The sequence below is a fragment of the Sander lucioperca genome, chromosome 13 (genome assembly GCF_008315115.2).
Source record: "Sander lucioperca isolate FBNREF2018 chromosome 13, SLUC_FBN_1.2, whole genome shotgun sequence".
Lineage (NCBI taxonomy): Eukaryota > Metazoa > Chordata > Actinopteri > Perciformes > Percidae > Sander > Sander lucioperca.
The window spans coordinates 35,416,319-35,426,318 of NC_050185.1; the positions used below are offsets into that span (position 1 = coordinate 35,416,319).

The following is a 10,000-nucleotide window of genomic DNA, read 5'->3' on the forward strand; positions in this document are numbered from 1 at the left end:
AATGTGGGTTTCTTTCAACCAAATTGTCAAAAAAAGTAACGTGGACGGTTCCCTACAACGCTCTTGACACGTAAAATAAATCATCAGTTCACTACTTTCATTGAATTTGGGGGTTTTAGTCAATGTTATAGCATGTAAAGAAAAATTAATAATAGAACGTTGTATAACGTAGGAAAGAAATGTCAAAAAAGTGACAAAAAAATCCTGGGAAAAGCTTAAAAAAGCACAGACAAATATTGACAGAAATACACATAGAGACACATATACACACACACACACACACACACACACACACACACACACACACACACACACACACACACATAGAGACACAGACACACACACACACACACACACACACACACATAGAGACACAGACACACACACACACACACACACATAGAGACACACACACACACACACACACACACACACATAGATACACAGACACACACACACATAGAGACACAGACACACACACACATAGAGACACAGACACACACACACACACACACACACACACACACATAGAGACTAAGATACACACACACATAGAGACACAGACACACACACACACACACACACACACATAGAGACACAGACACACACACACACACACACATAGATACACAGACACACACACACATAGAGACACAGACACACACACACACACACACACATAGACACAGATATATACACACACACACACACACACACACAGACACACATAGAGACACACACAGACTTCGACAAAAGTGTCGAAAAAGACGACCAAAGCGTTGCCATTTTTTAATATTTTGACCCAGAAGAACTAAAAGTAGCTGCAGGTGGACAGGAAGACAGTCTGAGGGTAATGCTGAGGGTCTTGTCCCTGTGTGCAGGTTTCGGGGGGGTCTGAGGGTAATGCTGAGGGTCTTGTCCCTGTGTGCAGGTTTCGGGGGGGTCTGGATGTGTCTCACGGTCAGACCGGGTCTCACTCGGTCTACACGGTCCACCGACAGCAGGAGATCATGTTCCACGTCTCCACCAAACTGCCCTTCACTGAGGGAGACACACAGCAGGTAGACACACACACACACACACACACACACACAGACATAGAGACACACACACACACACACATTCAAACAGCAGGACAGAACAGAAATACTACCAACAATATGTACAAAGCTAACTGGGAAACTCAGCTAGGATATTTCCACCTGGACCCTGTCTTCCTATATGTTTGTGTTTACATGACTAATAATGGGAGCAACAACCTCTGAACCTGGCCCAGTATTAAACAAGAACCAGGCTGTAACCAGGCAGCCATGAACCAAGCTGTAATGTAGCCCTACAGGACTACCAGGGGCGGAGCTTCATCACGGGGCCCTCTGCTACCAAGTCATCTTAAAATTAAAACCGTTAAATAAAAACGGTAAATTATCTGATGAATGCATATTATAATGTGTCACTTGTTGAGCCAAGTCAGCCTATATGTCAAATAAATTACAAGGAAAAGACACATGTTTTGACAAGTTAGTATTGACAAACAAAGACAGAAGTTTGCTGGTCAAGTAACAATGTTTCAGCACCACGGACAGAGACAGCTGCTGGACAGAGACAGCTGCTGGACAGAGACAGCTGCTGGACAGAGACAGCTGCTGGACAGAGACAGCTGATGGACAGAGACAGCTGCTGGACAGAGACAGCTGCTGGACAGAGACAGCTGATGGACAGAGACAGCTGATGGACAGAGACAGCTGCTGGACAGAGACAGCTGATGGACAGAGACAGCTGATGGACAGAGACAGCTGCTGGACAGAGACAGCTGATGGACAGAGACAGCTGATGGACAGAGATGGTGCTGAACAGGCCAAGAGAGCTCAATCAGTGCCACGCTATATAATGACATGGCACTATTATACTGTATATATTGAACACAAAGTTTGTTTACAACTCCATAGGTAGGCTACAGGTGCTACATGAAAACTGGGATGAAAACTTTGTGTAAAACAGATTTATAACATTCTGAGTGACTTAATTCATAACTAAAATATAAATTCTTAGACGATTTTCTTTCCATTTCGTTGTCTGCTTAACGATCCTCCAGAACAAGTGCATCTAACAAAACTACATACATATCCAGTGATGGGAATAACGGCGTTATAAATAACGACGTTACTTTTTTACAGTAACGAGTAGCCTTTCGCCGAGCACCGCCCCCCTTAGTTACTGTTGCTACGTCCGACAAACAAATGGTCATGACGGGAAGAGGTATACCCGTGCGTGTCAGTGACCTTTTTTTGGAGCAATACCTCCGCGATATCCTCCAGATCGAGGCAAAAGGGGTTACAGTATGCAGTGGAGGGATATATTCAAAATATAAAAATACGCAATGAAGGAGACACGACTGCTATCGAGGCTAATGCTTACCGGTCTCAAGCGAAATCTGAGAAACCCCATGACCTGTACCTCAAATGTGGGATTGGGGAACTCAGGGGTAGGTTTTCCGTTCATAAAATGCTACATGAAAGATAAAAACTAAATGATTTAAAGTTGCTTGTTGGGGCGCTATGTTCGACTTTGTTGTAAACTGACGAAAAATAAAGTTGGGGAGCTCAAAGACCCAACACAACAGCAGCTAGCAATGTAGCTAGCGTTAGCTAACATGTTAACTAATGTTGGCTAAAGCTAAAGGGCTCGTTAAGCTTAGCTTAGAGAGTAGTTAACATTCTGGCAATGATATCCATGGTAATCATAACTTTGGTCCAATTTGTGTTCTTGCCTCTAGTTAGTAGATCTAGACAACACGGTAACTAGTTAGCTGTTAGCCTTACCTTTGAGCAGACGTATTTATGCTTCGTAATGTTTATTGTGAGTGGGACCGTCCACACTGTTGTATCCGTTGTTGGCTCCGCTCACGTTGTGTTTTCGGCTTTGGGAATGGAAAGAACACAACTCCTCCCGACAATCTCTCGGGGTATCTAGTGTCCGATTTACAAACGCCGTGGGCGCACCGCTTCACCATCTTACTTGGAGTCAATGTTTGTCGGACCTGCTCACATAGTAACGGTTGCTATGATGTGTGATTGGACAATGGCCGTTTTGGGGGAGGGGCCAGCGAGAGATTACTCTTCCCATCTTAATAACGCCGTTACCGTTACTGCCAAAAAAATACGGCACGTTACTATATTTGAAGCTGTTTTTTTCATCAGACCAACTAGATCTCTGAGTCTGAGCCGAGAGGCGAAGACTTTTTTTTTACTGTTGTTCCTTGGTTAGTGGGCAGTGCACGACGCAAGCGCATACATGCCAATCAGAGATAGAGTTGGGCGGGTGTTCGAAAGCACGCATAGTCGGACAGATCTCCCACCGTGGTCAGAAAGAACAGGGGAGACACTTTGTTTCTCTCACTATGACTCTAGAGTCACTACTCACTCTGAAGATAATCACCGTCACTCTCTCACTTCTCCCTCGCTCTACCACCTACTCCCCACACACACACGCACACACACACACACACACACACACACACACATGCCGGGCTCGACGCACACACCAGCGTACAAGTATAACCATCAGGCCACTTACGTTATTTGCTTAACAAGCATAATTAAATTTAGTTATTTGTATCGATCCACTATATAAACATAATATCTACATACATGGCATTTGATTGGAGGCTAGTCTCACTTTGTCCCACAGCAACATTAAAATAGTTTAGATTTGTGAACATTGTTTCTGTTAATAATGTATTGTATTAAGTGTCCATTTCATTATAATATTCAGATTTATCATGAATAATTAAACATGCACATGTATTTTAAGTTCCGTTAAAGAGGGGTAGGTGGAGGTGGGGTCACATTTGAGCATTTAAAAATGTACTTGAAAGTAACGCAATAGTTACTTTCTGAAGTAACTAGTGACTTTCATAATTTGTAACTGAATAACTAATTTAGTTACTTTTTGGAAGAAGTAACTAGTAACTGTAACTAATTACTTTTTAAAAGTAACTTGCCCAACACTGGTCAGTGTCCACTAAAAGTTGTGTTGTTGCTGCTGACAGACTCAGACTATTATTCTAAGTGTCTGACAACATTATGGGATGGATCCCTACAGAGATAGACCTTTTAGTTAAAGAGTAAGATCCTTTTAGTTTAACATGGAACAGCCCCGAAATCACCATCACCAAACCCACCAGACTCCATGTAAATAATCAGTACTTTTAGCGTGTATAGAGCCAGCATATCTCCACCAGACTCCATGTAAATAATCAGGACTTTTAGCGTGTATAGAGCCAGCTTATCTCCACCAGACTCCATGTAAATAATCAGGACTTTTAGCGTGTATAGAGCCAGCATATCTCCACCAGACTCCATGTAAATAATCAGTACTTTTAGCGTGTATAGAGCCAGCATATCTCCACCAGACTCCATGTAAATAATCAGGACTTTTAGCGTGTATAGAGCCAGCTTATCTCCACCAGACTCCATGTAAATAATCAGGACTTTTAGCGTGTATAGAGCCAGCTTATCTCCACCAGACTCCATGTAAATAATCAGGACTTTTAGCATGTATAGAGCCAGCTTATCTCCACCAGACTCCATGTAAATAATCAGGACTTTTAGCATGTATAGAGCCAGCTTATCTCCACATGTAAATGGGTGAATTAAGGGTTTATTTCAACCAAACCAGAGTGGTGATTGTTGGAACAGTGGAAAGATGAACCAAGACGGCTTTTGGTAGTTTTATTTAGTTTCTGTCCACTTTGAATGAAGTGTGTTTTACGATGATAAAATCACTGATTATTTACATGGAGTCTGGTGGGTAGAAACAGAACTTTTAGTGACTAACTGCTGCTGAACATTAGTCCTGAGGGTTACATTACAGCTTGGTTCTTGATTAATACTGGACCAGTTTCAGAGATTGTTGTTCCCATCAGCCACTATGACATCACCTTCATTGTGAGCTGGTATAGGATGACAGCATGACAGCAAAGTTCTCCTTCAGCTCCAGAGGAAACGCCACATAGGGAATGACATCGTGGCGGTGGTGTTCCAGGAAGAGGCCACGCCGTTCGTCCCCGACATGATCGCCTCCAACTTCCTGCACGCCTTCATCGTGGTGCAGGCGGAGGTGCGTGGCTTCTACAAGGTGAGAACGTGGTTCACTTCCTGTTTTAACGCTGGGATGCCGTTATCATTGGAAAACCGCTTTGGAAAAGTCTGATCGGTGAGAGAAGAGGCAGAGGGAACTGTAGACAAAAAGACATATTATTAAAAAACTAAAAGACCAAAAGCATAGGTTTCCCTGGCGTTGTGAATGACTTACAGTAGGTCCGCGGATCTAGAGGGTTAGGCGAAAATATTAAGTCTCTTTTCCACATCATTTTGGACTGTTACTATCTCCATATCTGTGTCTAAAATGTTGGAAAAGGTAGAGCAGATAATACATAAATAACACTCAAAGGGCCCTATTTTAACGATCTAAGAGCACGCCGTGAAGCGCCTGGTGCAGGTGCGTTTAGGGCGTGTCCAAATCCACTTTTGCTAGTTTGACGGCAGAAAAAAGGGTCCGTGTCCCGGGTGCATGGTTCTAAAGGGTTGTACTTAGTGTCTTCATTAATCAGAGGGGTGTTTTGGGCGTAACATGCAATCAACCAATCAGAGATCATCTCCCATTCCCTTTAAAAGCCAGGCGCGTTTGGACCTTGGAGCATTGCTGTTATGATGGAGGATTTGCACCGTAATATTTTTATTAGTAATCTTCTTCATGTGTGTGTGCTGCTGTGCGTCCCTGTGTGTGTGTGTGTGTGTGTGTGTGTGTGTGTGTGTGTGTGTGTGTGTGTGTGTGTGTGTGTGTGTGTGTGTGTGTGTGTGCTGCTGTGCGTCCCTGTGTGTGTAACAAGCATAGTGTGTGAGCTGTGCACGAGCCTAGGAGCATTTCACTAATGCTCTGTTAAAATAACAATGAAATGCTGCGTTATTGACTTTAGACCAGGTTTTTGTTGGTCAATGGTGCCATCACTTCCTGCTGCCTCAAGATAGCAATACTCCCAGAATGCACCTGAACACACCTCCCTGTAAGACCAGCACGCCCAGAATGCACCTGAACACACCTCCCTGTAAGACCAGCACGCCCAGAATGCACCTGAACACACCTCCCTGGAAGACCAGCACGCCCAGAATGCACCTGAACACACCTCCCTGTAAGACCAGCACGCCCATGGACCACAGATGGGTGCAGGTGCATTTGTTATTTTAAACGACGTGGGTGCTGGACGGGAAACTGACAACTGCGTCGGTCTTAAACTAGCAAAGAGACTTTGTGTCTGCTTCGGGCAGCAGTCATTGGATCTGAGAAAAGTCTTTAAGTTATAGTCCTTCGAGGCTAGGTGCAGCACCTAAACCCTGCCAACAGTTTATCACACAAATAATTTGTTAACACTGATGTTGTCTATTGTTGATGCCAGTGACGGTAGAAATTGTGTGATTGACAGGTGTCCGTGACAGCACGAGAAGACGTACCTGCGTTCGGCCCGCCCCTCCCTAATCCAGCTGTTCTGAAGAAGGTGAGAGTAAACAGCAGCTGACTCAAAGGCTGAATCCCATTTCTCTATCTTACACCTACCCCTCAGTTTACCCCTAGCCCTTGGCCCTCGAAAACGAGGGGTAAGGGGTAGGGGTGAAAACATACCCCTATGAAATGGGACGCCACTTGGTTACATCATCATACACACTTAGGTCTGTTTGCAATAAATATTTGTTTACACACTGCATGGTGTGTTGTATATTTGTTTCAGTTATCACTGTTTTTGAATGTCATTGATGTTCAGAAACACTTTTTGTTAACAAAAAGCTGTCTTTATTGCCCAATATCCAGTCCCTCCAGAAAAACGTGATCATGTGATCCCATAATTCAACGCATAATCAGCCAAAGTCCACATATTTATGCAGGGGAGCCGCATTTTTTCAAACACGCTGCACTTTCGCTGCATAAATTGCCGATTTCTGCGCAAAATATGCGGGGCTTGCATGATTTCATAATCCCCGCATTTTCGCTGCAAAAAAGTCCCATATATCTTAGCAGAAAGATGAAAAATGCTGCGTTTACTTCACACAAGAGCAGCCGTTTTCCCCTGTTGCCATGGGAACGTTATGAAGTGATGTAATTACGCGACGTGAACATCATCGAAAAGCTGCGAACCCCGCGATGAAACCATGATGAAACCGCAGTTTTTGCAAGTTCTCGCAATTTCATCGCATAAAATTGCATAAATATCCCGCATATTCCATCGCATTTTTTAAGAAAACGTGCCGCATAATCAAGGATTTTTGCCCAAAACAATCACAAAAATAAATTGTTCTGGAAGGACTGAATAAAGTAAACATTATTACAACTATTACAACTATTAGAACCATAACTTACATGTCACACACATATAAAGAAGGCTCTCAAATGTATAAAACTAAAGAAAAGACACACAAGACCACAAACAAACAAAAAACTACAGCTATTCTGATATTCCAGACCAGTCTGATGTCTGTTGGCCAGTAACCTTTCCCTCCTGACCAGTCTGATGTCTGTTGGCCAGTAACCTTTCCCTCCAGACCAGTCTGATGTCTGTTGGCCAGTAACCTTTCCCCTCCAGACCAGTCTGATGTCTGTTGGCCAGTAACCTTTCCCTCCAGACCAGTCTGATGTCTGTTGGCCAGTAACCTTTCCCTCCAGACCAGTCTGATGTCTGTTGGCCAGTAACCTTTCCCTCCATACTCCATTTCTTTCATTAGTGTCCTGTATCATAACCAACAACAATGTACAGGTGCATGAACAGGAATGAATTACGTGATTATGATATATGAAAGTCTGCAGAGTGAAATACATCCTCATGATGCTCTCTGTGTGTTCAGGGTCCAGAGTTCAGAGACTTTCTGCTCACCAAACTCATCAACGCAGAGCTGGCCTGCTACAAGAGCGAGCGCTTCGCCCGCCTGGAGGTAAAAACACACTGGGGGAATGTAACTGAGTACATAAAGAGAAGAAATACTCAAGTAAAGTACAAGTACCTCACAATCATACCTGCAAACTTGTTGCTTTTCGGCGAAAATCGCCATTTTGAATGGGAAAATGTCATCCACGTGAATCGTGTAGATCCGAAGAGTTTTTATTTAGGGGGGGAGGTGGGGGGGTCCGAGACCTGTCTGCCTTAACGACCGTTATCTACCAGACCGAATAGCAACGCGGATTTCGGTGCCTTATTTAGGTGCCACTTAAATGCCTGCGCTTCTCTCTGATGCTCCGAAAACGGACGTTAGAAAAGCTAGTCAACACTACACTTAGCAGCAGGTAACGTTAACCTACCGTTAGCTAGTCAACACTACACTTAGCAGCAGCTAACGTTAACCTACTGTAAGCTAGTTAACACTACACTTAGCAGCAGCTAACGTTAACCTACCGTTAGCTAGTCAACACTACACTTAGCAGCAGGTAACGTTAACCTACCGTTAGCTAGTCAACACTACACTTAGCAGCAGCTAACGTTAACCTACTGTAAGCTAGTTAACACTACACTTAGCAGCAGCTAACGTTAACCTACCGTTAGCTAGTCAACACTACACTTAGCAGCAGGTAACGTTAACCTACCGTTAGCTAGTCAACACTACACTTAGCAGCAGCTAACGTTAACCTACTGTAAGCTAGTTAACACTACACTTAGCAGCAGCTAACTTTAACCTACCGTTAGCTAGTCAACACTACACTTAGCAGCAGGTAACGTTAACCTACCGTTAGCTAGTCAACACTATACTTAGCAGCAGCTAACGTTATCCTACCGTTAGCTAGTCAACACTACACTTAGCAGCAGGTAACGTTAACCTACCGTTAGCTAGTCAACACTACACTTAGCAGCTACCATTAGCTAGTCAACACTACACTTAGCAGCAGCTAACGTTAACCTACCGTTAGCTAGTCAACACTACACCTAGCAGCAGCTAACGTTAACCTACTGTAAGCTAGTCAACACTACACTTAGCAGCAGGTAACGTTAACCTACCGTTAGCTAGTCAACACTACACTTAGCAGCAGCTAACGTTAACCTACTGTAAGCTAGTCAACACTACACTTAGCAGCAGCTAACGTTATCCTACCGTTAGCTAGTCAACACTACACTTAGCAGCAGGTAACGTTAACCTACCGTTAGCTAGTCAACACTACACTTAGCAGCTACCATTAGCTAGTCAACACTACACTTAGCAGCAGCTAACGTTAACCTACCATTAGCTAGTCAACACTACACTTAGCAGCAGCTAACGTTAACCTACTGTAAGCTAGTCAACACTACACTTAGCAGCAGGTAACGTTAACCTACCATTAGCTAGTCAACACTACACTTAGCAGCAGCTAACGTTAACCTACTGTAAGCTAGTCAACACTACACTTAGCAGCAGGTAACGTTAACCTACCGTTAGCTAGTCAACACTACACTTAGCAGCAGCTAACGTTAACCTACTGTAAGCTAGTCAACACTACACTTAGCAGCAGGTAACGTTAACCTACTGTTAGCTAGTCAACACTACACTTAGCAGCAGCTAACGTTATCCTACCGTTAGCTAGTCAACACTACACTTAGCAGCAGGTAACGTTAACCTACCGTTAGCTAGTCAACACTACACTTAGCAGCAGCTAACGTTTACCTACTGTAAGCTAGTCAACACTACACTTAGCAGCAGGTAACGTTAACCTACCGTTAGCTAGTCAACACTACACTTAGCAGCTACCATTAGCTAGTCAACACTACACTTAGCAGCAGCTAACGTTAACCTACCGTTAGCTAGTCAACACTACACTTAGCAGCAGCTAACGTTAACCTACTGTAAGCTAGTCAACACTACACTTAGCAGCAGCTAACGTTAACCTACTGTAAGCTAGTCAACACTACACTTAGCAGCAGGTAACGTTAACCTACCATTAGCTAGTCAACACTACACTTAGCAGCAGCTAACGTTAACCTACTGTAAGC

At 43.7% G+C, this 10,000-nt stretch overlaps 3 protein-coding genes across 5 annotated transcripts in view; 2 read left to right on the plus strand and 1 right to left on the minus strand.

Moving 5' to 3' along the window:
• LOC116036424 (bromodomain-containing protein DDB_G0280777-like) overlaps nt 1-10,000 on the minus strand; it is a 1,700,590-nt gene that overhangs the window by 151,936 nt on the left and 1,538,654 nt on the right. The gene's annotated exons all lie outside the window — the stretch shown is intronic.
• LOC116036425 (C1q-related factor-like) overlaps nt 1-10,000 on the plus strand; it is a 680,685-nt gene that overhangs the window by 69,135 nt on the left and 601,550 nt on the right. The gene's annotated exons all lie outside the window — the stretch shown is intronic.
• Nucleotides 1-10,000, plus strand: part of LOC116039316 (rap1 GTPase-activating protein 2-like) — a 45,627-nt gene that overhangs the window by 28,630 nt on the left and 6,997 nt on the right. For all 3 annotated transcript variants that reach the window (XM_036008772.1, XM_036008771.1, XM_036008769.1), the window contains exons 12-15: nt 932-1,061; nt 4,993-5,136; nt 6,482-6,553; nt 7,893-7,979. In XM_036008772.1, coding sequence (XP_035864665.1) covers nt 932-1,061; nt 4,993-5,136; nt 6,482-6,553; nt 7,893-7,979 — 433 coding nt within the window. The remainder of the gene's footprint in view (nt 1-931; nt 1,062-4,992; nt 5,137-6,481; nt 6,554-7,892; nt 7,980-10,000) is intronic.